Source organism: Strix aluco, chromosome 1 (genome assembly GCF_031877795.1).
Source record: "Strix aluco isolate bStrAlu1 chromosome 1, bStrAlu1.hap1, whole genome shotgun sequence".
Taxonomy (NCBI): Eukaryota; Metazoa; Chordata; class Aves; order Strigiformes; family Strigidae; genus Strix; species Strix aluco.
In genome coordinates, this window is record NC_133931.1 from 65133027 (window position 1) to 65160333 (window position 27307).

A 27307-nucleotide genomic window follows, 5' to 3' on the forward strand; every position below is an offset into this window, starting at 1 on the left:
AGTAGAAATGCATCAGAGCATTTAAAGCCCTTTTTGGGGGCTTTCTTCATTTTTAGGGAAGTTTTCCCTATTGTTCAAGAAATGTAAAAGTCCAGATGAAAGATGTGCAATACCAGCATCAACTGGAGAAGTAATGGGGAATGGAAGGGAATGGGGAATATACAATTTCCTCAGTTAAAAGCAAACAATGTAGCACAGATTTCTGTCTTCTGGGAGCACAACGGAAATTTTTAAAAATCCTACCAGAAAGAAATCTCAGTTTTATACTAGCTGTTCCAGTCTTCCACTGATGATCTGCATTTATTTCAAGGAGATGAGAGCATTTCCCTCTGCAATTACTAGCATATCTGCCCTGATTCAAAGCTGATTACAGCACAGGGTCTTAAATCTCTGTAATCTGTCTGAAATGTTATTAAATATTAGATTTCAGTGTGATTTGTTTTCTTATCACTTTACTTGTAACTTTACTGCCATTCACCGCCAAGAGACCTTGAACTAGAGGCTGCGGCTTTAATCTCAATTTGTTATACTAAAATGCAAAATTAAAAAAAAATGAAGAAAGTTGAATATTACCAAGGAATGTGATTGATAACATCGTGTCATTTTTGAATTTTAATATTATAAACTGAATTTTATGATACTCTACTCTAATAGTGACATATTTAACATTTTAAGACTGGGTATAATAATTTTATGGGACAAAATGGGTATTGTTAGAAGATTATACAGTAGTACTTTGTCAAATCCTTGTATATTAAATACCAAAACACTATGATAAAAAAATGGTAAGAGTCTCTTGGAGAAGAAGATCCATCCTTAATGTCTCATCTCTGGTTCAAGACCTCCTGGAGGTCTCTGGTCAGTGAGAAGTACAGTGTGCCACACATGCTACCTCACCTCTGTGCATGGGGGTAATGGACAGCTAGCATTTACAGCGTACTGGCAGTTTTGTTTGAAAATGTGAAATAGGGGGCATTTTTATATCCTGACAACTTCTGCTTTGCTTCCAGGCAATTCCAGATCGGTAGATGCCCAAAGGACATATATGAAGGGGAATAGGCATAACCATGCTTTCAAACAGCACAGGAGCAAGCCAGGAACGGATCACTTCGTTTTTCCTCCTGTGTTTGACCACTTCCCAAAAAAGAGATCCTCTCTATCCATATCACCAGCCATGCTTAGAGTTACTTATATCCAAGTCCCTTTAATGCACTTCTGGCACACTGCTAATAATAATGATGCTTGTTGATTTGTACCGCATTTTACTTCCAGTGTTCTCTTTCCTTGACCTCCATCTACTTCCCTCTCAGCTTATCCTTAAACTGTGGAGAACCTGAAATACAAAAGAATAAAAACCACATAGAAATCCAAATCCGTGTTCAGAGTGAGCTACCTCGCTGGAGTGTGGTAGGACATCACCGATGATTATGACATTGGTACACATCTGTGGCGGTGAAGGATGGTGACCTTCTGGACAGAGGGAATCATTCCCTGCTGTCAGCAGTCTGAAACTCAGACAGTGTCCAAACCCAAAATAAAACCAAAGAAAAATAATATAATGATAGCAATATTAGATGTTATGACTGCAGTATACGATATACAAATGGCAGTAACTTTGGAGATGTAATCGTATGTGTGCAGGGTACAGATGTACAAAGAGGGAGGATAGCACAGGACTTGCAGCCATAGAAATCTGCAGATCAAGATACTAACTGAGAAATTCCATTGTGCTTTGTCTGCCTGAATCGCTATTCACCATCATCCAAGCAATGTTCCTCCTTAACAGTCTATCCTTAAAGTGCATATAATAAAATGAGGCCACTGAGACTTGTGCACGGCTGGCTCTCTCCACTGATTTTAATTCACTAAGTAGAAATGCTGCAGAAGGTCAGTTTATGTGGAAAAATCCGTATCAGCAGAGGCACATGTTGACCCTCCTTTCAGGAGGAAATGATAGGATTTCAGACTGGGTTTTCTGTATAGATGAGTAGGGTCCCACAATGAGAAAGGTGTCTACAGAAAATAATGGTGACAGCTTTTTATACACACATACATAAAGGCTTTGAATAGCTATGCCATGTTTTTGTTAGTTACATAGGTCTCTTTGGGGATCTATAAAGATTGTGGATTCACAAAAATTAAACATTTCAGAGCTGTCAAATGAAAAGTGTCAAATAAATGAGGTCTGGGGAAGTTTTCAAGTCCATTCTAACAGGGGTAAAAGAAAGAAAGAAAAAAAAAGAGAAAAAAAAAAGGCTTATACTTTGGATATCCTAAATATGAAAAGACAATCTAGCTACATCTGATGTTCACAAAGGGGTTAACGTTAGAGTTGACTGCTCTAGAAAGTTCTCTCCAACAAGCTCTGGTGCCCCTGATGTAGAGCCTCAAGCATGATACTTTATTGCTTAAATTTGTCATCTCTTACTGGTGAGATTTAGGGACAGAGTTCTTTCCCTAAATCCTCCCCACCGAATGCAGGTCAACAAAGGTCTTACTGGCTGGTGTATTTTCCTGGCTTGCTTTCAGATTCATAACCCAGATTAATATCCTAACACCTCTACTGTCTTTGTCCTGCTCCCTCCCTGGTTTTTGTGCACTTAGACACAAAGCGAAACACTCTTCATTTTAGCCTGCCTGAGATATGGGGTTTTTTAATTGCACTTTTAATTCTAAAGTATCCCAGAATAGGAAAACTTTAGAGTAAAATTTAGGGAAATTCAGGGATGTCTCTCTAATAGCAAGGCAAATAAATGAGCGATTAGTTCCTCTGTCGTATTCAGTTTAAACCTACTAGAAACCTTCACAAATACTAAGGACAAACCTCATCCAAAGAAGAATCCAAATAGATTCTCGCTCCATCCATGGACAGTCCTAGAAAGAAAGGTCAAGGGGAAGATGATCACAGAATAATTTCTGAGATGTTAGTTTCAAATAAACATCAATTACCCTGCCTGCAACGTTCTCCCAGGGCTCAGTACAGGAGAGAAACGTTTATTTAAACATGCCAGTTTTGTTCAAAGTGAAAGAGAATTCCCCTAAAAATACTTTCAAAACAGAAATGGACATAAATTTTTTCAAAAATCAGCCCACATTTATGGAATTAGAAGAGAAATAAAACCTATCTGATCACAAAGTATGTAAACATTTTGTAGTACAAAGCAAGGAAGTGAAGCTGGCTAATTTTCTCTGAGTTTTGCTTTGTTTCTTCTCAGAAAACAAAGACCAAAAAAAAGAAGCAAAAACTGAAGGTGGAAATGAAGGGAAAAGGAAACACTTGCTTGCAAGAAAACTCTAATTCCACCTTCAGAGATGTCAGCAAACATAAAAAGCTGTGCCAGCAGTGGGACAAATCCTTACAAATATTAGGAGCCAGATATTTTGCATCAGGCTGAAGTCCCAGGGGAGCCGTAACACCTAACGCGGAGCAGCCAGTGGCACTGCCAAGGTTCTACTGCCCTGGCCTGGGCGGGCAGAGCAGGCACTGGAAGGGGAGGGGGACGGCACTGGGCTGGATTACCCACCTCAGCCCAAGGGCGCTGCAGCAAAAGGAAGAGGACTCTGTGTACTTGCACACTGTGGGGTGCTGTTCTAAAAATGACTCTTCCTGACACATGATTGCTGTGACTTGGCTCCCTGCTCTATCAGAATAAAAAAATAAAACAACGACCCAAAACCAGTCTTCTAGAAAAATTCTGGTTACTTTCAACCTGGAGACATAAAGGCTCGAACACCTAAGAGGTCCATCCCGGAACTGTGACACCCCAGCAATAATTAAAGGGAACATTTTTATATTATGGCACAATATAGTCATGGTGTTTGGACTTGTCAAAACAAACAAACCACATTCAGTGAAATCTGTGGCACAAAAGAGCGAAACAAATTATGGGGTAGAGGCAAACATGGCCACACCATCAGCATTCAAGACCTGAAGAAAAGAGTGGAAACTTTCAGGGTCTGAATGCAGGAGTGGAAAAGCTAATTGAGCACAAATGAAAGGATCTATTACGGCTGAAAGAATAAGTGAGAGTACAGGCAGGACAATGCTCTCATTTATGATTCAAATATCCATGGATAGTGCAGTACAGCTTTAAATACAATTTACAGCCTTGATTACAAATGACTATGTGCATCAACTTGGAAGGAATGCAAAGACTGTGAGCGAGAGAAAGAGCTGCCTTGTCAGAAAGGAAAGAGAAGGGGATAAGTGAAGGCAGAGCTGGGCTGGACACTCAGAAGCGATTGGAATGTGCAGAATTATGAAATAGCGCTTTTAAAAACCTGAAGATGAACTGATTAGTGGGCAAGAAGGCTCACATTTAAAATAACCGAATTGCCCAGTGATAAGATTATAAAGGGAGATTTATGCTAGATAATCACAGCGAGATGAGGAGGAAGGGAGTATCATTCTGTCCCTGTGTCTTCCAAAAGCAAAATATAAAAATATGAATGTGGTAAAAATAATAAGCACTGGAAATGAAGAGCAAGGACAGGCTCCTACTTTTATGGAAAGCAGCAGCAGCTTTTTTCCTCAGTCTACACAAGACCCCAACACTGGTCTGAAACACCCAAGTTATGACTGACTTTCTACCCAGAAATCTCTGTATCCTCACTGCCCTTTTTTTTTTTTTTTAAGCTGTGCTATGTTTTATGGACCAAACATTACTTCCGTTAAATTGACAATTAAATTTTCCAAGAGTTTGAAAATTCTAAAAATCTTATGAAAATCGTAACATGATTTGGGATGTGTAGCAAGAAAATTAGCACCAGCCTCTCATGGATGGACACTGGCCCAAAGAGAGTGCACCCTGAGGTTGCACAGGCTGTATGTTCTCATGCTTTCTAGACATACCACAGCAGCTAGCAATAGTCAGGAAGAAGCCATCAACCCTCCACAGGTCACAGTTTCCCAATTCTCCCAGAGCCTGTCTGAAACCAGAAACTCACTAAAAAGCAACTGGTGGGAGCTACACCTCAGCAACAAGGAGAAAGCTACAAGCAGAAGCAAACAGCGGATGAAGTTGTGACCTTCACACCCGCAGGACATCAGCACCTGAGAACTCAGCCGTGCAATGCTCTTTACTGGTATTGGCTACACAATAAGACTAAGGATACGTTCACCTCTTTCCCTAGGTGGCCCTGAGACATTGTTTCTTCCAAGTGGAAATCACTTACTCGAAGTGATCTGTGCATCCATGACTGTCAGGCTTAATTACTGGCAGTGCACCATATGCTTAGGAGTGAAACCAAAATTTAAAAAGCTTCCATGCCTAGTGCAATATGCCGCAGTCCCTTGACTAAATAAAATTAAGGAAATGTATGTATATCCCTGCAACATCCTAACCAGCTCCTATCAAATGCTCTTCAGAATCAGTTTCCAAAATTTGCAGGTAGTGAGAACGATCAAACATCAGGAATTACCTCACCTCTTATAACCAAGAGCTGCAATCTTTGTGATTATGTGCATGAGAGTCTATAACTGTGTAATGAGGAGGAAGAAAATGACAGGCTTCTTGATGATTAATTCAAGACGATGGAGCCCTCGCCTATGAGCCCAAAAAATAACCTCACAAAGGACAAAACCAAAGTCTTCTCTGTTTTCCTCATCATAACCATCCATTGCAGAGCACAATAATGCTGGGGCAAGTGTATTTTTACTTCTTTTGTAAGGGTTCAGCTGGCACCTTGCTTAAGAGAGGCAGTTAGCATGAGTTGCCAAACATAGTACCATTTCCCCACAATTATTCATTTTTTAAGGACATTGTTTTTGAAATGAAAAGAGAATGAAACTATATGGCATGTGCTCCTAGTCTCAGATTGGGTGTGGAAGAAAATAATGGCCACACACTGCTATACAATTAGGTCTGTCTTGGAAAGGAATTATACTGATGTTTTTCTAAGCAGTGCCAGGTGGTTTATTCACCAAATAATGAGACACTAAATGGATCTAAAGATTCTTGGCAACTGGTAAATGCTTACCTTGGACTCCCTAGTCCTCTCTTCAAGAAATGGTTTGCTTTTCCCAAGAGTTTTCTTAAGCAGCTCAGCTGTGATTAAAAGCAAATAACAGTGGACTAAAGGTTGGTTAACTTATACTTGTTTAATGATACAGCTCAAGGAACTGTGAGTACACATCAGATGTCTCTCATTGACTTAGTAAACAGCCTCAGCCATCAGAAGACCTTGTTTTCAAAGTCCATAATTCTCCTTTAAAAACACAAAACCAAAAAAAACCCCAACAAGCAAAATCTGTTGTGGTTAACTTTTCTCTACTTAATCTCTGCCCAAAATCCTATTAAGAAAAAAAATTTAAAATTTTAGCTACATTTTTAGCAAGAGCAACAAAACCCAGACAATCATTTTCCTCTACACTGCAGGAGAGTAGAGTAGACCACCTCAGCAGTAGAGCACTTCTGGGAGCAGGAGGTGGCCGTGCCTGCACCTGTGGGCCGTGGGCGCAGTGAGGACTGGCGGTGGCCATATAGCCAGCATAGAGGACAGAGGGAGCCAAGCTCCAAATGCCTCCAAAGCCGAGCAAGAAAGGGAAAGGCCGTATCTCAACAGGCTTATGGTCACCTCCCTGCTTCACGTCGGCTACAAAGTGGATCTACTCCATGTGGGTAAGAAGAAGCACTTGAGTGGACACAGCTCCAACATCTGCCCAAGCCCAAGCGACACTCATGGTGGGGTGGCCGAGGGCCTCAAAGCCGGTGTCGAAGAAACTCTCAGTCACCCTATACCCCCAGGCCCAGAGAAGCACGAGGACACATGATGTTTCGATGGCAGCATTCTGTCCTCCCGTACATCCCCCACCCCATGCCAGTCCATCTTCGGGAACCGGAACGAGCGCTCTAGCTCCAAAAAAAACTGACCTGGGAACGGTGTGCCTCGTATATATATGAAGCAACATAACGAATAAACCTGGGGCTACTGAGATCAGGCTTAAGTGTGGGCTTCTCCATTTCCCCTGCTGCTGCAGGTGAGTACCCTGCACAGGCTGGGGTGGATGAGGGTTCCTGGGCTGGGGTGGACACCAAGGTCAGGAGAAGCACCAGCTCCCAGTGGGTAACAGCGGCTGGACATCATCCAGGGGAAAGAAAGGCTTTGCAGAAGTGTGCTGTTTCGTAACTGCCAGCAGATAGCAAATCGATTAGCTGACAGATTTTGCTTCCCTTTCTCTTTGTCAACTTAGGGAGCAAAGCACATTATAAAAAAGTTAATGATGTAAAAAAAAAAAATGCTTTGAATAATTCTTCGCTTATGGTTTCTCCTACAAATATTTGGTATTTAGAATTAGTATTGCTTTGGCCATCTCTGTCCAAAGATCGCTCTCATTTCAAGAGATGACTGTTCACAGCCAGTGATTCAAAATTTCATTTATGTGAATACAAATTGGTATCTCTGTAAAATCCTACATCTCAAGTACATCTACTTAAGAGACATATTCTAGAATATTCCACAAAATTCTAAACATACTGAACATTGCAAGGCTTCCCAAGAAGAACTAATTACAATACCCAAATTAATATTTGAATAAAATCTTGAAGCAATGGCTCTCTTCTCATTTAAATATGTGACTACTGTCTTTATAATGTGCAAAGCATTATAACCATTTATATATGTTCCAAGTGATATATTACCGAGTTGAACCTAGTTTCCCCTTCTTTTGTTCTGGGTTCATAACCTTGCTGTATTATCTTCCATAACTCTAATGCATAATTCAAGCTTCTCTTATTGACAAAAGGCGGCAGAAAGAAAGAATATTTCAATGCCACTTTCCCACGTAGATAGTATTGCTTTAACTTCAACTGGTATCATTTCCATACTAAAGCCAAATCTTTTAAAGAATATTAAGTATCATTTTCATTGCTTCTTCACAGTTGATTCACTGGGACAGCTACACCTGTTTACCTCCATCTTCTGAGACTACTTTATTGCAAGGTTTTTTGTTGTTTGGGGTTTTTTTTAAAAAAAAAAAAAAAAGATGGGTTTCTTGCCAAAAGAAGAAACTTCAGTTAAAACATTATGAGCTAATATATGACATCAGCTTCACACTAATCTCTTGATTTAACTAGAGCTTGGCTTTAGGACTGGTGTCGCAGTTTCCCCAGATGTATGTAGGGAGCAGGACTATTTTGCAATCATCCTGCAATCCCTTTTCTAACCCCTTCCCTTCACAGAGTAACTATGCAATAGACATATATTGAGTTTCCATGCATCATTGACTGGAGGTCAAATTTATTCTCAGTCAGCCATGCAATGATGCAAAAATCCCACTGATGTTAATGCAGTTGCTTCAAATACATGCAAGGTGGGGAGAAGAGAGTTTGCCAGTTTTGCATGTTCGAGAAGGATGGAAAGAACTCCAAAGGCTTTCAGCCTCTTCTCAGAAACAGCTTGCATCCTTCCAATGGTACAAAAGTGACATGGACTCATGGATAGACAGAATAATTAAAAACAACAATTAAGGCTCTATAGAAACAGCAAAGTATCAAACTTTCCACATCATTACCTGGGCAGGTTAAGACTGTCAAGTTGTTGTGCCTCTGCAGACCCTCAGCTTGACCTCCTCCTGTTAGAGCATCTTTTGCAATCATAAAAAGGACACAACATCTTTATTTACCGATGGCTGTAGGGCAGTGAGCAGCTACTCTTCCTTTGCACTGGCCCAGTGGAGAGATTGTCACCATGTCCTTTACACACTCCCTGCTGTGGCTCAGCACACCATACTACACACAAGGAGCTGTGTGGGGTAAAGCTCCTCCATAGCCTTCCGACACACCTATGCATTTACCCAAGATGTGAAATCCTGCTCTCTCACATCTAACTTGCCCTGGTAGTCAGCCTGGGCTCAGCCTGAAGCCAGACTGCCTACACATCCCACCTGCCCTTGTGGCAAGCAATGTCCACCACCCAGTATTATTTGTTTCGTATCTTGGTTGCAGTAAGAACAGACGTTCAGGGCAGACTGACTGAAACTGAGACTGCCAGGGCCCATCTCCATGGCAGGTAATGCCATTAGAGCGCTCTGTGTGTCCCCTGTGCACTGCACCTCGCTTCTTAAAGCAGCAACTAGTTTGCCTCACAGGCAGCTTAAAGGCATTCAGGCAGGTAAGTGAGGTGGGCAGAGGATGAATTCACCCTCAAGCCCAGCTCAGAGTCACTTCTGCATGACAATCCACATGCGACTTTCACATCAGGAAATGTCTCTTACCATACTGTGCCCAGTAAAGACAGACACCTACCTAAAAGCCCTTCATATAATAAAGGAAACTGTAATCTTACAAAGAAAATTATTCTGCTGAGAGTAGTATGAAAAATAATCAGGAGGCCCTACAAGGCACCTGTACTCCCTGTGGTCACATTTACCAAACCAGCCTCAGTAATAACATGGCCAAGTCAACATCTAGCTAGGTTTACAGCCTTGATGCTTCTTCCCACACCACCTCAGCACTCACCTGTTTCTTGCAAGTTCAAATTCCTCAAGCACTGTAATTCTGGCTACAGTCAAAATACTTCATCTAAACTTAGGAGCTTGTTTTTCTTTTTCTAAAAACCCTCAAAGACTCATTTTCTGCAAAATACTCAGAAAATACAACTTGAGAAGCAAAATTCAGGTGAGTTTAATGGTGGCTCCAGCTGTGCCTCATTTTAAAGTCACTGTTTATTTAACAGCACCAATGCAAAGGAGAATGAACTCAGTTACCAAATAATTTAATGTCATGCTCTGAAAAAGTAGCAGTTTAGGACAGCAACACTGCTGATGCTTAGACTATTCCCCTTCTACTTGCTTCACCTTAAGAGTCATGTAATTTCTCACATTGTGTGCTGTCGGTGGAGACAAAATGAAAACAACTTAAGTAATTTTGCAGGGAATTCCTTAGATGTTTCTAACCCTGAAAGCACTAAAACTTCCAGGGGCAGTGTAGGAGATGGAGTAGCCCATAAACAGTGTGCTGCAAAGTAAATCATCAGCCTCTCCAGCAGCAAGTAAAAAGCCAATGTCATTTTTGACTTGCTCACTAACTGTCCTTCCCCCTACCCTCAACACTGTAACTGGCAAATTGCTTTGTCAAACATCATGTACAACTCTGAGCTATAAAATCACCCATCAGATTATCTTCAGCAATAACAAATGAATTCACTGGAATTTTGCTTGGGTCTTCTCGGATTGAACCTTGTGCTGCATTCAACCTAGATCAGGAAATTCCCACGGGCTTCCTGCAGGTCACTTCTGCCCATAAATGACTCCTTGTCAAATGCTAGAGCGCCCTTATTTGCAAAGGGTGAACACAGAGTTGCAGTGAGCCTCTCCAGAAGTCACCACCCAGAGTCTCAGTCACTTATCATGTGCAGGGTCCTCCAGGGAGACCTGGAACATCTCATCTCCCCAGCTAAAGAAGCCTGGGGCTGCTGGCTCCTGGGCTGCTCCCATTGTATGGTTGGTGCAAAAACAAAAACCCCAAAATACAGCTATGCCAAGGAAGGGACAGACGTCCTCCTTGATGGCAGGTCTCAGACCAGTCCTGATTCCCTTCATGGCTCTGTCCTGGTAGATACAGCTGATGGGATGGGAGCAAACAGGGTCTCCCCCAGCTTGTGGCTCTGAGCTGCGGAAGCAAGCATACCAGGGAAGGGAGCCCAAGGAAGAGCCATGCACGCGTGTTACTGCCGGGAAAGCAGCAAGTGCATGTTCCCCCTCACCACCCCAGCACCAGTCCAGGGCCAGCAGCAGCAGGCAGCCTTGCCCTCTCAAGGCAGGGACAGTGAGTAACCAGAGACCGAGCACCTGAGCAAATTGCCACATAATTCCACCTTCTACTTAGCAAATCTCCACAAATCCACCACTGCAGAGAGCCCCTACAGCATGCCTGTAGACTTGCCGTTCCTACAGATACAAAAGGCGCTTAATATTGCATCTGCACTGGGCTTCCTCCAGACTGTCTCTCTAACAGTGCAGTCCAGGGATGCTCCCTACTCTTGTCAATATCTGGAGAAAAAAAAAAAACAAACAAAAACCAAACTTGTGAAAAAACAATCATTCCCATATTCACAGCAGGCTTTTGTTCATTATTGGGAGCATGGCCACACAACAACTGATTTGCCATTTGACAGGAGAGTCGGGGAGGAAACCCCAGCAGAGGGGATGGGACTCTCGTCAAGCCCCCGGCGTGGACTTCTTGCTGACAGAAACTCTTTCCAGCTGCCTGTTCTCACCACTGCTCTGGAGATGTCACCTCCTCCATGGTGACAACAATCACCTGCATCTGTGCTGAGGAAGAAGGAGAGGAACACATGAAGAGGAAAAGTTTGGGAAAGCAGTGACCAGCAAACTGGTTACCATTAAGTCCATGGTCCTCCATGGGTGAGCTGACCGCAGTGACCTCCCACCACTGGCTCCCATCTGGAAGAACAGACCCAGGGTCCATGCAGCATCAGCATGACTCTTGTGAAAACTTCTGGTAAAAGCAAGAAACAGTTCGGTTTGTGACCTGCCTTAGCCAAGGGAGATCCCTAGCAGAAGCGTGTTTATCGGAGCACCGCTCCAACACTCTGTGGCAAGCTGTAGGTCTCAGAAACCATTAGTGGATCGTTAATTGTCCCAGACAAGGCACAACACTGTCCTGTCCCAGAAAAGTATGTTGAATTCTGGGAGTAAGATGAACTGGAGGGCCAGTGTCCCTTTTATTTTATGTCATACCAGAACAACGAATATTTAGAAGATAAATAAATCATTTTTCTCTGCTTAAAAAAATCTTCTAAGATTCCTGTGGTAATTGGGTTGATGATGATGAAATATGACACACAAGGGATTTTCACTTACAGAAAGGGAACATGGGTACCTTACATTTTCTAAACTCTTGGCAAGTAACTCACCTTTGTAGATAACACTGACATAGGAACAAACAAATCAAGCCATCTGTACCAATCTTGCATGAACCACAACTTAAAATTGGAGATACGAAGGATTTAACAAAGGAGCGAGCCAAGTGTCTGAAGCCATTTTAATATCGACCACTTTTTCTTAACAGCTTTGAGCATCCCCAGCTCTTTTATCCAACATACCACAAGGCATCTTAAAATATTCTGTATTAGAGAATGCTATCTGAATGTACCCTCTAGCATCCTCAAAAGGATTGCTCCAGTTCAGCATCTGCTTAAAACACTGCCTTCTTGCCTGCCTTTTTTTTTTTCCCCTCCTGCTTGGGGCTAATCAGAGTTTGCTTGTTTCTTAAAAAGAGCAACATGCTTTCCAAAACCCCTTGGGTATTGAAGAGACCCTTCAGTCCAGCCTCAACAACTCATAATTATAGTCCTAACTCTGGTTCACCCATCAGTTGAGACAGTAAAGATCCAAAAAGGCATTGCCTTATTTTCTGTCAGAACATCATTCAAGCTCATACCACAAAAGAACATTTTTGCAGAATAAGATGATTCACTGAGGTTAAGTTAATGTGCTTATTTTCTGAAGTTTTCAATTCGTCTCCCAACAGCTGCCTGCATATGCCTCCTCCCTTTCATCCAAATGGAAGCCCTTTGCAATGGGCACAAACCTCTTCTGGTTAGGTTTCAGAGTTTCTGCTCTATCTCCACATCCTTTTGCTCTCTCACATTGCTGACTTTGTCCTTTTTGGCACCATTTCCACTCTTTGGTGATTCTCCTTGAAACCTCTAGCTCCACTCCTGCCTTCTCCTTAGTCCTGTCTTCAGCTTTGGCCTTTCTCAGACACTGCCTTCTGTCTACTTACTTGAATTTCAGAGGGTCAAAACTTAGCCCCTTATTGATCTTTCACATGCTTTCTCCATCTCTTTTTCTTATGGCCCTATGGGCAACATCCACTTCAGTATTCAAACCCATAGAGCTGGGTCACATTAATGCTCTTGATCCCTTTACCCAAGCCACAACAAACTGATCCCCCATTCTGTGCCTACTTCCTACTCCCAACAGAACATCCTTTTCGCTCTCAATAGCAGAAGTGTCCCTCACTTTGAACAGTAACTGGTGATCAGTTTGGAAATACTTGCTTATACCCAACACATGGATTTTTTTTTTTCCATCTATGGTTTGCCCTTTGTCCATCAGCCTCGAAGAAAACACAATTTTTTCTAGGGTTTAGGGTTTGGGGTTTTTTTCTTTCTCCTGGAAGCAGCACTAATGAACCTGAAGAAAAAAATATAGGCATAATGAGATTTGCAACAGCTACTGTCTACCTTGAGACAGCTAAGGATGTCAACACATGGTTATAGTCCCCCTCAAGAATGCCAGCAATACATTCAGCCCCACAGAAAGCAGTTAATAGGGGAGTATGTCTATGCTTTCACTGATCTGCCAACTGTTTTACACCCCAGCTGCTCCAGAAACAATAGTTTTGTAATTTATAATGAAAAACTAAAGTGGAAGGAATTTTTATATATACTGACATACTCCATTTGAGTTACTCTCTAAATATTGGGATCAAGCAGGCACTCCTCACCTACAAGTTCCTGGTGAATCCACGTGAGCTTTGCCTCTGAATACTGGATTGCCCTCAAGTATGGGGCTGTCAAACACAGCAAAAGAGAAAGGAGAGAGCATGGCAGAAGAGGACTCTGCCATTCAGTGCTTTGCACAGAACTGCTGGCTTAAAAATACTGGCTTGCACGGGGAGCGGGAAATTTGACTTGACACAGAATGCAACCTTTCCAACTTTTAACACACAATGCATTTTATGTAGCAAGAACCTAATAAAGAAGTTACCTCTTGCTTTGTTCCAGGTCTTCTAGCAACACATTGGTTTTTCAAGGAGAAATCCCCCCAATGAGTCAGTGACTCTAGCACTCCTGTTGGAGCTGCTGAGATACGCCTTAAGTAGCCCAGCATGGAATACAGCAAGGAAGAAGAACAAAACCAAACACAGGCCTGGTCATGAACCCTGTGAGCATGAAAACGAGCAAACGGGGAATGCATTCCCACCAGAATAATGCAATTTTGTAAACCAGCTCAAAACGTCACACATGCTCTGACAGGTCGAGCATGACAACCATAGGCACATGCTCCACAACATGCAGCACCCCAAAGCACTAGAAGGTGGCAACACATTTACAGGGATTACCATGAAATGTGCACGGTGTCAATGCCTGGAAATCCCTCCAGTGACAGATTTTTAACTGACAGTCAGTTAACAGAAGAACACTTCTATGCACCAACAAGAAGATGCCATTTTCCAAAGGATAATTTTTTTAACTAGTTGTTTTCATATAAGCAGAGTCTTCCATAAGATGGGGGCAGCAATTTATGCTCAGGCTTTTCACTAAGGACTTTAAGTGGTTTTGAAATACAAAACTGAAAACTATGTTGGCTTTCTAATTTCCTTTCCATTTTGCACTATTACTGATTTGTTCATAGCATTTCTGACAGAAGGAATTTCACAAATGCAAACAGCATGATGGCAATGTAGTAGCTGATTAGTTCCGTGGAAAAAGTTTCTCTGAGTTCAACTTTTGGACAGTGCACAACATTCAGGATACAAAAACACTCTGGCAAGGAAGGTGTTTCTTTCACTTTAGCTACAGTAAAAAAGATCTTCTACACCTTAGGTATAATAAACCACACAAAAACCAGAGAGAGAGAGAGAGAGAGAAAGAGAGAGAGAGATGGCAGATACACTAAGAATCTGCAGTGTAGATAATCAAACCCTTTATTGTCTAAGTTACATTAGACTTGCAACACCATAAAAACCTGTTAAGAAGAAGAAACAGTAGATTGGTAGAGGTAGTAGAAAGTCCCCGTAACAGTTATAAAAGGGCTTTACAGGAGCGTGTCATGCCAAAAAAAGTTATCATGTTGCTTAAAAGAGCTGATCAAAGCCCATTGACTAAATAAATAAGGAACACAACTCATTTTAAATACTATGGCCTAACTAAAATAACAAATCAATACAATACAATGATAACGAAGAAAAAAGAAATTGTGGGATTCGCTTCTGAAAACAGATGGTCCTTAAGGTTGGCTTTCCCCCACCCACTCTTACTTCTTGTTTAATTAAGTGAAAATCTCATTTCTGTGCTATACACAGCATATAATTATTTAAACTGATTTCCCCTACTGTTGTTCTTCGTGGAGCTAAATTATGATTGTAAACTTTGCTGATTAGTACCCTGGTAATGGCAGTGACAGCACTAGCTTCTCTGTCAGATTCTGGAAGAAAAGCTCCAGAAAAAAAAGCGTTTGGCTCTAAATGTTAACTCGGATTTTCTAGATCAGCTTGCAAAAAAAATACAGTTAAAAAAAGAGAAATTACAAATGTACACTACACTTTTGTGCCATTTTGGGTACAGAGTTTTTAATAACTAAAACACAAACAAATAGGCTAAGCAACTAGCTTTTGTGCATTCCTGAACTGCATTACTTTCACTCATGAAAAATATGACTCAGAAAAGCAACAAAAGCGAAACAAACAAACAAAAAAATAAACCAAACAAAACAAACCAAGAAAGCTAGTGCAAACCCAAAATGATAATCATTAAGCAACACAGCAAAATATTTCATTTTTTCTTTTTCTCTCCTTTTTTCTTTTTTTTTTGGTGTACAGTGGAATGTGTCTATGCGACCTCCCTCAAAATAACTTCACAGAACAGTTAATTACAGTCACTTATAAGTATTTGCACAGACATTCCTAACTACACCGAGACTTACAGAGAATTCTGATATACATCTGGTGCAATAGCATAAGGAAAAACTAGTTTAAAAAAAAAATACATAAGAAAGTTAATTTGCATTGTTGCAAGTGTTGCGAAGTAACAAAAACTGTCAAGTAATTTAAAACAAGTAGTATCCAGAATCAATTACTGACTAGATTTTTTTAAAAAAGCAACCCCCCGCCCACCAAAACTGTTAGAACAGAAAGATCACACTTTAAGGTTTTTTCTGCTGTTTTCTTTTTTTAAACAAATCTTTGTGTCAGAAGCCCATTTCTACAAAAACAGCACTATTCCATTATTGTAATGAAGTAAACTGTTGCTCTCACCTGTATTAAAGGTTAGCATCATTTCTGTACATGTAAAATTATTGCTTTTTTTGAAAAATATATTTAGCATGCTAGGTTTTCTTTTTAATCCATTTCCTGCCTTTACAAAATGTTACAATTTAAAAAAAAAAAAACTAGTAAAGCTTTTGCAAAAATTTTCACAGAACATTTTCTTTCAAGGCAGCAGTAACTTTTGATAATGCATAAAATTATATGTGCAAAATCTGAAACTCTCAGAAATATTACCATCACACATAGTGTCACAGCAATAAGAAAAGAAAATATTTATATCTGTGGAATACATTTTTAATTGCTTACACTGCATGGTTTAACAACCTGTTATGTGCCACAACCCCACCTTGAAAACTTGCAGTTAAAGAGTTACTGTAGAAGAGGTATATAAAGCTTTTTTTTCTTTTTTTTCCTAACACCACCAGTGATCACCAAGTACAAGACATGACACATTTATATGAATATTAACCTGCCACCACAAAAGAAGTTCCTCGTCTTTCCAAAACGTCACCAGACCCAAAGAGGAGCTGTAGCTGGCCTGCTGAACCAAACGCAGGCAGAGAGTACCTTACAGGCCCAGGGCTGCCTGAACTTGTTCAGTGACACCTTTTCTCTTCTGAACATACAGATCAGCGGCGTTAGACAGCTGAGCATTTTATTATTTCATTTTTTTTTAAACGTGAAGACTTCCTTTGTGATCAGGTCGAAGAAAGTAGCCCTGTTACAAAAAAAGGTCCTGAGAGTAAAACACAGAAGCCTGGTTTTTTTCTTAGTGTTCAACTAGCTTTTCTTTTCCAAAGCAGAATAGAAGCTTTTCTCTGGAAGTGTTTCAATTTCCATATTCACATACTATTAATGGTGCGCAGTCAAGAGCAAGAGCACTAGAAATGCAAGTGGTCCCCAAACTGTAATGAAACAAACCATTGCAGAATGACGGTCTTTCTCTTTAGTCCCTTTAATCCTTCATCAAGCATTGCTTTCTCAGCACCGAATGCCACCTTTTCCCCGCACCCCCTATTCTTCCTCTCTGTGTTTTGGTTTTGTTTTTTTTTAATTTGCTTTTCAGCACGACAGGCAGTGGCAGTTTCATTAATTAATACTTCTCCAGCCCTCGAATCCACTGCTGTTTTTCAAATGTATCAAATAGTCATTGTGAGCATCAGGGAGGTTTTTGTTACAGTGCTTAACTTCTTCATGCTGTCCAAATCACATAAAGTTTAATTTTTCCAGTGTCTCAAACTTCTCTTGATTAATATAGATGCCTTGTGCTGCCACAGTGCTTGCCAACTCCACTGTTTATTATAAAGGAAATAAGGAACCATGGGACTGATTAGTACGTCAATTTATATATATCTTGTGTAGCATCTTCATTTATTTTAAAATGATTAACAGCGCAGAGGCACCCCCCTCCTCGCAGAGCGCTGGTTTCAGTCTTGCGCAGCGGCTCCGGGCGAGGTGATGGCTGGCAGGGAGGCTGCTCCGCAGCCGCCGGGGCGCGGGGCAGCTGCACGGGGGGCCGCCGGCGCTGCCCGTCGGGGTCGGGGCCGAGGCCGCTGGCGCGGGGGCTTCTCCGCCGGGGCTCTAGGTTCCCTTCCGGAGAGGCAGCGTGTGGGCGACCTCCGCACCGCCGTGGTCTCTCCCCTGCAAGAAGGATGACACAGGGGAAAGCTCATTCTCGCCTCTGCTCCCACGCGCAACCCTCCAGCAAGCCCTGCTGGCCATCGTTACCCTTTATTAGCATCACGTACATTCACTTTGGCCCACCCCATCAGAAGTTTTTTGGGGGTTTTCAAGCATCTCCAGCAAGAGCAGAGTGCATCAGGCCCATATAAAGTCCCTGACATACTAGAAGGGCAAGTAATAGCAACTGATGGAGCAATTCAGAAAAGGCTGAGAACAAGGAAGGGAAGAAGAGGCCTCCAAAAAGCAGAGTTTTGTGCTAGTCAAAAGGGATTCATAACTAACTCAGCATTTTAAAAAGGCTGAAGTTTGAGGTCACAGAGGCAGCTAAAAGAAGAAAAACTGAATTCTTGTGCAGGTCTGACAAATGCTAAGGCAGCTTTTTTTTTTACCCCCCTTGTCATCTTCCTTTTATTTTATTAGCCAATTTTCATGAATAATTACCATGTTGAAAAAATAGCAGGGATATTCTAAAATCAAGTGAAATTAAAGATAACATCATGAATAAGTGGGAGCCTGCAGCTCCCAAGAAAAGCTTTAAAATGACATTTAGAACATCACTGTCGGAACAATGCAGTTTACAATCCTGATCCTAAAACAACATGGCAAGATTAATCTTACATAAATGCATTATCCTTAAGCTAAAGTCTTGATGAAGTGAAACAGACCATTTTAAATTAATGCAACATAAAATACGGCACCCATGTAAAATCCAAGCAAGTTTCAAGCTGTGCCTATGGCAGCCCTCAAAATAGCTAAAGAAAGCCCAGCTCTGGTTGACATAATGTATTAAGTGCATCTCTTTTGTTAATAGATTTAGAAAATTCCTAATTAAACCTGGCCTGAGATTCATGACATTTACCAGTCAAAGTTTGGTTTAAGTCGGAAAGATTTGCAACAAAATTAAAGAAAAAAAAAGCTGCTGTACAGACCGCAGTATATTTGAAATGTAGGAAACAGTAACTGAATGAGAGATGTGATAAAACTTCCTTAGTTGGATGCTGAATTTCCTGCAGTAAACCAAGAAAGATGCTTTACATTTTTGCGCAGCTGCATCATGCCTGAGAGACAGAGCCACAATTCCAGGAGGAGGCATTCATCATTAAAACGTCTCGTATCGAACCAGCTCTATGTACACGGGGGAGCACAGCAGGGTTTCGCTGAGCCAGGGGAGGAGGAAAGGAGAGAGGGGAGGGCAGGCGCCTTGCCCCAGTTTTCCTGGGTAAGAACTGAAAAAAGGGGTGTAATTAGGGGTGCTTTTTTTGGACAGATAGCCTGTGGGGTGTTGGGTGGCAGAGGCGTGCTCTGCGGGTCTGGGCACCACCCACCCATGAACCAGGCAGCAGCAGGGACCCATGAAAAGGCTAATCCATCCTCCTCCCACCTGGCAGGGAGGCACAGAGGGGCCTGGGGTGGTGGGTGGGTGGACCCCTCTGATGCATGGCCATGCTGCCAGTTTCACTGGCAAACAGCACCTGAGCTTCAATTGTGTCAAAACCCACCCAGTGGCTCATCCCCTTGTACTTGCACCACCCCAAGGGGCAGTCAGATTTTGAACCAGCTGATACATAGCTGGATTGACTTCTTCCTGAAGCGAAACATTTACCATTTTAAAAAGTAGGCTTTCTTCACTTCCAACATTTTAAAAGGGAAGAACAGCAGATCTTTTTTTAAGTGAAACCTATAGCTTCCATACCAAAAGCTGCTTTCGCACCAACTTCTAAGGCTTTTCACCAGTTAACAGGAAAAAAATCAGTTTTGTGCATGTTAATATACTGGAGGCAGATTATCACATGACAGTGAGATAAACTGCAATGATCAGTTTGGAGCACAGATACCGCTCCAGTTTGCTGGCAAGGGAAAAGTGTTCGGACAAGAACTACAGCTGCTAATCCTGTCTATAATGCTCATAAACTAATGGACACACAGTACATGCATATTACTCAGATGCTGGTACAGCAGCCTCCATGATTCCTTGATTGTTTGCATTATAATCTCCATATGTATGAACGAGACAAATTAGGTTGCCATTTATTTGTTCATTATCTATTATTTTGATTAATGGAATTCTTGTTCTCAGAATAACTATTTAAAAATAACATTTGCAATAATGAGGACTGAACTATTAATCATGATCTTTAGAAGAAACTCTGCAAGGAACTGGGGCAAGACATTTCATATGAACAAATGTCATAAATAGGACTTCTAACAGACAGTGCTAAAATTTCAAATAAAAAACCAACCCCAACCAAACTCAGAAACTAATGGTTTAAATAACTTTTTTATCTGCTTTTTTTTTTTTTCTCCTCCCCAAAGTTGCCTTAGGACAAGCAGGGCTGTAATGCTGCTAATGTAAAAACCTCAGAGGTAACAGATGCCCTAGCCCTTCCCCCAAGCTCCTTTACAATACACGTGTGGGTGGGTGGGGGTGTGTGTGTGTGTGTATATATATATATATGGTGTTTTCTTGATGGTTCTTTCCAATCTGCCTATCCCCCAAATTCTGACTATTCACATTTATACTATCTCAAGTATCAAACACTTATAGAAATATTTTAAAATACTTGTAGTGGAGAAAATTAAAGCTTATGGACTCCTTAATGAAAGTGGTTTACCCCTGTCACACAGGGCCTACTGCGCACCTCTCTTTTCAGTGAACGAGGCTCGAAAACTGTTGTGCCCACAGCTCTTTCACAGAAAAGGACCACCACTGCTTTCTGGCATGGGGAGAGCTTCAGCCAGAGATATCCGTGATACCAACAGTTCATTTTTTTTCCTGGGCTGTAGCTTTTAATTGATTTTCTCTGAGTAAAAAGGTATTTTTCCAGAGAGGGCAAAGGTTAGAGTTTTGGGGGTTTTGCTTGTTTCACTCACACAAAAGGCAGAGAACTTGATGTGTCTGGCTCCAGCACTGCAAACATGCTTCACGCATATATACTCTCAATTAGAGAGACTCCTCATTTCTAATCAGTAAATCATGCTTTTTGAACACCCAATTACTTGTCCCTTAAAATTTTTAAAGCATATTGTTTGACACAGCACTGATAAGAGGATAAACTACATTCCTAAAGCAGGCCAAGTTTTTGTATGTTTTTAAAAACACTGTAGCAAAATGCAAATGCAAGGTATATGTATTAGAAATGCCGTCACCATTTTGCAAAAGCAAGCTAGACTCCTGTGCCACTGAATGAATTCACTTGGGAATTGGGCTTCTGGCTGCAATGCTGCAGCATCAGGCAGTGTCTCTGAAATGACCCCATGCTTTAGGAGAGTTTTGCTTTGAGAGCTGAAGCAGCTTCAAGGTACACATGGTCACAGGGATCCTTCTGAAGGGAAACCAGCTTTTGTCTTGCCACGTATAAGCAACTGGAGTCCACTCCCCAAATTCATGCCCACTAAATCAGATCTTGGATGCTGTTTAGTGTATTCCAAATTAAGATACATATTCATTGTGGATAAGCAAGTTTAATTATGAATATATTGGGATATTTAGCATTTATAAAAATATTCAGAATATTCAGTATGTTTAATATGGCAGCATTTCAAGAGAATCTGCATGACTTTGCACAGATTGTATTGACTCGGGGTATGTAATAAGCATTTTTTGTCCTTTAGACAAAGAAGAGAAGGAAATATTCCCCAGAGTTCAGGGAAAGTCACTTGATGTAAAAATGTCCTTTTTTTTTTTTTTTTAAGGTACAAGAAAGAAACCACACTAAATAATGTTATGAAGGAAATGGACATCATCTTTCCTGAGTTTTGTTTATATTTAATTGGTGCTGGTAACAAAGCATGAAACACAACCCAGTGCTAATATTACCAAAAGTGGGTGTGTATGATCATTTTTACATGCCCCTACAGGTGGCCTACTTTTCAGTGATGCTGAATACCTGCATCTCCTGTTGGTGGTTCACGACCCTGAAGTAGGTTTCCTATTTAGACACCTAAACACAGATTTAGCTGGCTCATTTTTGACAAAGCCTGGCTGCAGACCCTATTTTTAACATGCAGAATTAGAATTTTTCTGTGAGGAAACTGCTGTATAACATAGCACTGTTGTAAGCTACTATGCTGGGGGATTTTAAAAGCCTTACCTAACATTCTTTCATAAAGGAAACCTTTAGAGATGATCTTCTGGTTGACTACTGAAGGGAATGAGGGAACTGTGAAATACTAATGTTAATATTTTTACTCTTTAGCAGACTACTCAGGGGAAGATATTTTACCTGTGAGGAGGAAACATTATGTAAAGTGAATCATTTCCACTTAACATTAAAAAAAGTCCCTTTCATTCTCAAGCTACCGAATGTGGTAACTATTGTTTCTTGCTTGGGGCGTGTGTATGGCACTTCTGTAACTTGAACTGACTTTACACCATAAACTCTCATGAATAGATGTGTCCCCAATTAAGAAAAGAAATGAAGACACGGAGTGACAATGTTTAAGGTGGGAAATTGTAATGTTACCAGAATGCTGCAGGCATCGTTCTCAGTGCAAGCTCGTTTCTGCGCTTCTGAAGGCCCCTACAGCTGCAGGTAGAAATGAGCGTATTCCCTCTCTAACGCCCAGGGACTGTGCAGGTGGAGTCTTCTGGGGGAGTGCAAAGCCTGCTCATGATGAGAACAAGCAAAACGGCAGACAACTGAATAATCCTAACCGACACAGATGCTGACAAACTGAGACAAAGGCTGATGCTGAGAAGCAAACAAGACAAAAGAAAGGGAACTATCTCCTGGAGAAGTGATCATACTGCAGCTTCTGTGGAAGAAATACTGACTGGCAAGAGACAAAGTGATTCATGAAGCTAACCCCTACCCACTATTCTGCTATATTGAGAGACGCTGTAATTTAATCAAATACTTTGAAGACAGATTGACACAGACTGAGACTGCAAGAGCAAGCTACATTTGCCGTGGAAGAAGTTAGTCAATAAATTCTGACATGGCAGTAGTTTACAAAGACAAGATTATGAGTAAATTTATTGTGCAGTAATAGAACCCGAATTACAGAAAGAGTCCAGATGTGGACTGAGATGCCACATCCCTTTTTGGATAGATATGGCCATTTCAGATTTTTTTTTGAAATTTATTTCCAACTTTCACCTTACATTGTCTTTTAGAAGAAAAAAGCCCAGATGCCTTCAGAATCTGATCTCAACTATACACGAGATAAAACAATGAGCATGAAAAGATGAAAGAGCATTTTAAAGAGGCTTAGGTTTACTAAATCTACATTAGTAAAACGATGAGAACCAAAGACTAGTTGAGCTAGTTTGCAGAGCTACAGTGTTTCACTCTGTCACATACTTCTACTGAGAGGTACGTCCTTGCACAATTTTATTTGATAAGCATCATAAGGAGAGCACTTTCATCTAGTTCTCCAACTACAGCGTAATTTTGCTGCTACTGTCCCACAAAAGCGAAGCAAACACTGCCCACAACAACTACTGAAGTACTATGCCATCTTGAAAACTTTATGAGGACTGTTGTTGGCCACTCCTACAGCCTGACAGCAACTCAGATATTCCTGTGCCAGCAGCTGGGCTCCCCACACGGTCTTTGAGCCAAAAAGATGCAAGTGCAACGGAGAAGGTGCTGAGTATCCATGAAGGGTGCAGCATATGACCTATGCAATGTGGTGGTGCATGGTGAGCATGGTACTGAGCAAGTAGAAACCAACTCCTAAACTTCACAAAGGTGGATCAGCATGCAGATGCATGCTCTAAGCATGGCTGAAACCATCTGCAATCGTTTAGTACGAGACAGCAGAACAGGAAAAGTGCTGTAGTCAAAATTAAAATAAAACTGTGAAGGAAAGAGAAAGTGAGCGATGCTGGAGGCAGTTTCACAATGAAAGAAAACTGCCCATGAGAAGGTGCGCCCTGAAACCCACCTGCCAAGCTGGAAGATGGGGTGGGAAGGTCCAAGTTATGACACTGGTCTCCAAAGACATAAGATACACAAAACAAATTCAGTTTAATGGTTTTCTATGTAACAGCTTTGTCATGTATAATTTAGAGCACTGAGAAGTGTTTGTTGTGACAGTAAACTGTATACTGGAAATAGGAAAGCACACCACCACACAGAGTCCACAGAAACTGGAGGATGAGAGCCTTTCAAAGGCCAGATACTGGATATCAGGGTATGAATACGCTTCAGAAAAATACAGACTAAGTGTTAATTGTACTGTTGAAGCAGAAAACATGTTAGTTGTAAAAACAAGTTATTTCTAGAAATTCTTTACATACTATCTCACTATTACATATCACTGTGCATTAGAGTTACCTATCCCACCCAGTCCCCAGTAAGCCAGTAACATGTTTATTTAAACACTAACTACCTGCTTTACAATTAACTGACTCTCTATATAACAAACTTTGATAAAACACTTAAAAAATTTAAGAGCTAAAAATGAAGCAACACCATTATTATTTATACATGTTATAAAACAGTTAGAGCTTTAGTGATGAGTATCACTGTGCAACTTTTTCCCAGCTACCACATTAAAAACCAAACATCCAATTAATTGTAAAACATACTTGTTTTGGGGCATCTGCGGAGGTGGTGTGAACTTCAGTACCTTGGAGTCCATTAGACTCAAATACCACTGTGGGAACAAGGGGGCTTGTTAACAGATGAACATTCAAGCTTCGTTAGTGTGTGTACATTATTTGAGACCATTACAGATTAACCACGTTCAAAAAAAGACACCAGCTACTAGCCTGTGGCCGGAAAATACCAATTTACCGTAACACTTACTGTAAGAGAGTGTGCTAATGGCAGCCTAGGGCCACTGCCCTTTTTAATTCAGACTTCAGTGCTGAAGAAAGCAATCACTGACAACATTAATTATCAGTGTATGTGTAAAGGGACCCTCTTCTTGCATTACTTACCATTTGGCCTCTGTCATTTTGCATCAGACTGGCTTATGTATGCATCATTCACACTTTTCAGGAGGAACCTGCTAGTCTAACTGTCTCTTGCAATGCTCAGGAGGTCTCTCGACACCGGTGGCTTTAGCCTCCTACAACCTCAACCACAGACCGCACCAGGTTAAAAATGGCTGGTAGGGATTTCCCATTTTAGGGCTGACCAGTCTGCAGAAAAATCTCGGTTCCCACAAAAATGTTCCTGTCAACAGCAACGATGAGGCAAAACAAAGCCTTATGTTGTGCTGAAAGGGGTACTTTGATTTCAATTTGTGCTGGTGGCAACAGAATTCATTAGCATATTCATTTCTGAGTACCCTACTCTCTAATTAAAATAAAACATTTGCAAACAGACTTATCTTAAATGCATTTCAATTTCATGGAGTTTGGGCGGATATCAGGTAAGCAATATCCACAGAACAAGAGCAATAGTTGTAAAAATAAAAAACCTGTCTATTAGATTTAGGTACTGGAATTACTTAGGTTAACATGGTATGTGAAACGTAATTCTTGGGATTTTGTTAGGCAGATCTGAAAACAGGCAAGTGGGAATAGGAGAAAGCAAGCATGAGTGTGAAAAGGTACCTGTGTGGGACCTCTGATGAGTCCTGAGGTGACTGGGTTGGGTAAAGCATTTTCCACATTCTCTGCAGACGCAGTCTCCTTGGCGTGTTTGTGTCCTGAGCATCCCTGTAGTTGGGAGGGAGGGAGGGAGGGAGGAGGGGGTGGTGGGGAGAGGAGAGACGAAAGTTGAGAAGAAAACATTATGCCAGAAGAAAACATCATTAGTATGTCTAATGTGTCATTATGTGAGGCTACCTTCAGGCCCTGGATGACAACTGTCAGCCTTCATCTAGGCACTAGCTGACAGGCCAGGCACACACAGGACTGCAAGAATGCATAAATTACATTGAATTAAAAAATGCTCCCCATGATGTGCCCGCACCAGGACTGGCATGTCAGGTGTGCGCTTTTCAGAGCAGCTGGATCCACTTCTCAGCCATCACCCAGCTTTGTCAAGCAGTACATCAGGCAAATCAAAGTGACTCCAGCGTGGCGGAGACAAGTCACATGGATAATAGGAAGTGAGTAGGACCAGAGCCCGACTGTCCCCCCCGGGCGGCAATACCTCAGAGACAAATGCAGAGCGAGCGGAGCCATCACAGACTGATCAAACCTTTCGCCCCTGCCTACCTGCCTGCCGGTGCTGCTCTGACCCCAGACCTCTGAGGCACAGACGAAAGACATCTGTGAATGAAAGTGTCATTCCGGACATTTTGAGCTGGTAGCAGCACAGCAGCCTTCCCTCAGCCCTGGGTAAACATGTTTTCTAGGCCATTAGCATTTGTGGAAAACCGCTCAAACCTCTCCTTTTTCTCCAAAGGTCAGTTTACAGCATCTGACTTAAAGGGCTGGTCTTTGTCTTTTTGCGGCTGATCAAAAAAGACACATTTGACTTTTATTGGGCTTTTTTATTATTAAAAAAATGTTTGAACATCATCTTTTCTATTCTGGTAAAACGACCTCCTCAGAAGGAAAAAGTTGATGTTTCCATTTGCCACTGCAATACTTTGGCTTTTAAAGAAATTCTCAGGGGGTTGTCAGTGGAAGTGAAGTTTCAGCTTTTCTTTCTTTCCCCCCCCCCCGTTACAGCAGTTTAAAATAATAGAATTGTGGGTGAAATAGTGGCAACAAAAAAAACCCCCACAATTGAAAAATCAATTGCAGGATGCCAGAGGGCTCATCCAAAATACAGATCCTCTACCTGAAAATGAATGGAAAAGACTACCGGCTGCCATTTACTCTGCTGGTGTGGCACCAAGTGTCCTGCAATGTTTTTTACCACAGCATATATTAAAAAGAAATGTCTGGCTGCAAAAAAACCCAACCCACTCACAAATTATCTTCTCTTTTTATAATAGCACCTCCTGCAGATGGCAGCACAGTCTGTATAATGTAGCTGAACACACTCACTCCCAACAATTACGTTCCTGGCAGTCAAATACAAGATCATGATTTAGGGGCAAATCCAGATGATGTATACCTACACACAAAGAAATTTTTTAAAAATCACGTAAGTTTCACTAAGAGCTTCACCATACTATAATGTGATGGATTTGCCTTGTAAGGCAGTCACGTTTAAAGCAGAATTTCTCATCTCTTACTAGCATCTTCCCCTTACTGACCAGAACTACGCCTGCAAGCTCAAAAGCAAGGCCGATCAAAGAATGTTGAGAGACCAGACGTGGCCTTTGCCGGACCACTGGGCTGGCTGCAGGACAGGCAGGGACAGGCAGAGCAGGGCTTTGCTACCAGCAGACTGGCTCCCGTGGAGCCTGGGAGACCTGGGTTCCTCAGGTGGTTTACTGCCACCTCTGGGAAGACATTTAATCTCTCTACACCCCGAGTCTCCCTCTGTGAAAGGTGAATACACTTGTCTCAGCAGCCATTATGCACTTGAGTCGTGCATGAGGGAAGGTTGAGAACGCTGTTGTAAGCCAAAGTACCCTGTACAAACGCCAAAGGTGAACGGGTTAGACTTTGATCTAATTCCTCCCTGGCACTCACTTTATGGTAGTTGTTTAAAGAGCAGGTGAAAAAAACGGATTGCTTCCAGGTGTATTTGCCACTGTTGCATTTCCTAAGGAGCACCACAAGGCTTTTCATAGTTCAGAGCTTT

The 27307-nt window shown here is 41.6% G+C and overlaps 1 protein-coding gene across 5 annotated transcripts in view; it reads right to left on the reverse strand.

The window, feature by feature from the left end:
* Nucleotides 1–1279: 1279 nt before the first annotated feature.
* ZNF516 (zinc finger protein 516) overlaps nucleotides 1280–27307 on the reverse strand; it is a 118831-nt gene continuing 92803 nt past the window's right edge. For 2 of the 5 annotated variants that reach the window (XM_074823165.1, XM_074823173.1), the window contains exons 4-5: nucleotides 25213–25317; nucleotides 14656–17660 (exon numbers count right to left, since the gene is read on the reverse strand). In XM_074823165.1, coding sequence (XP_074679266.1) covers nucleotides 17350–17660; nucleotides 25213–25317 — 416 coding nt within the window. In that variant the 3' untranslated portion in view covers nucleotides 14656–17349. Of the gene's footprint in view, nucleotides 1334–14655; nucleotides 17661–22149; nucleotides 22307–24237; nucleotides 24306–25212; nucleotides 25318–27307 lie in introns of those variants that run through there. The other 3 variants (XM_074823201.1, XM_074823192.1, XM_074823183.1) reach the window with 3 other exon arrangements.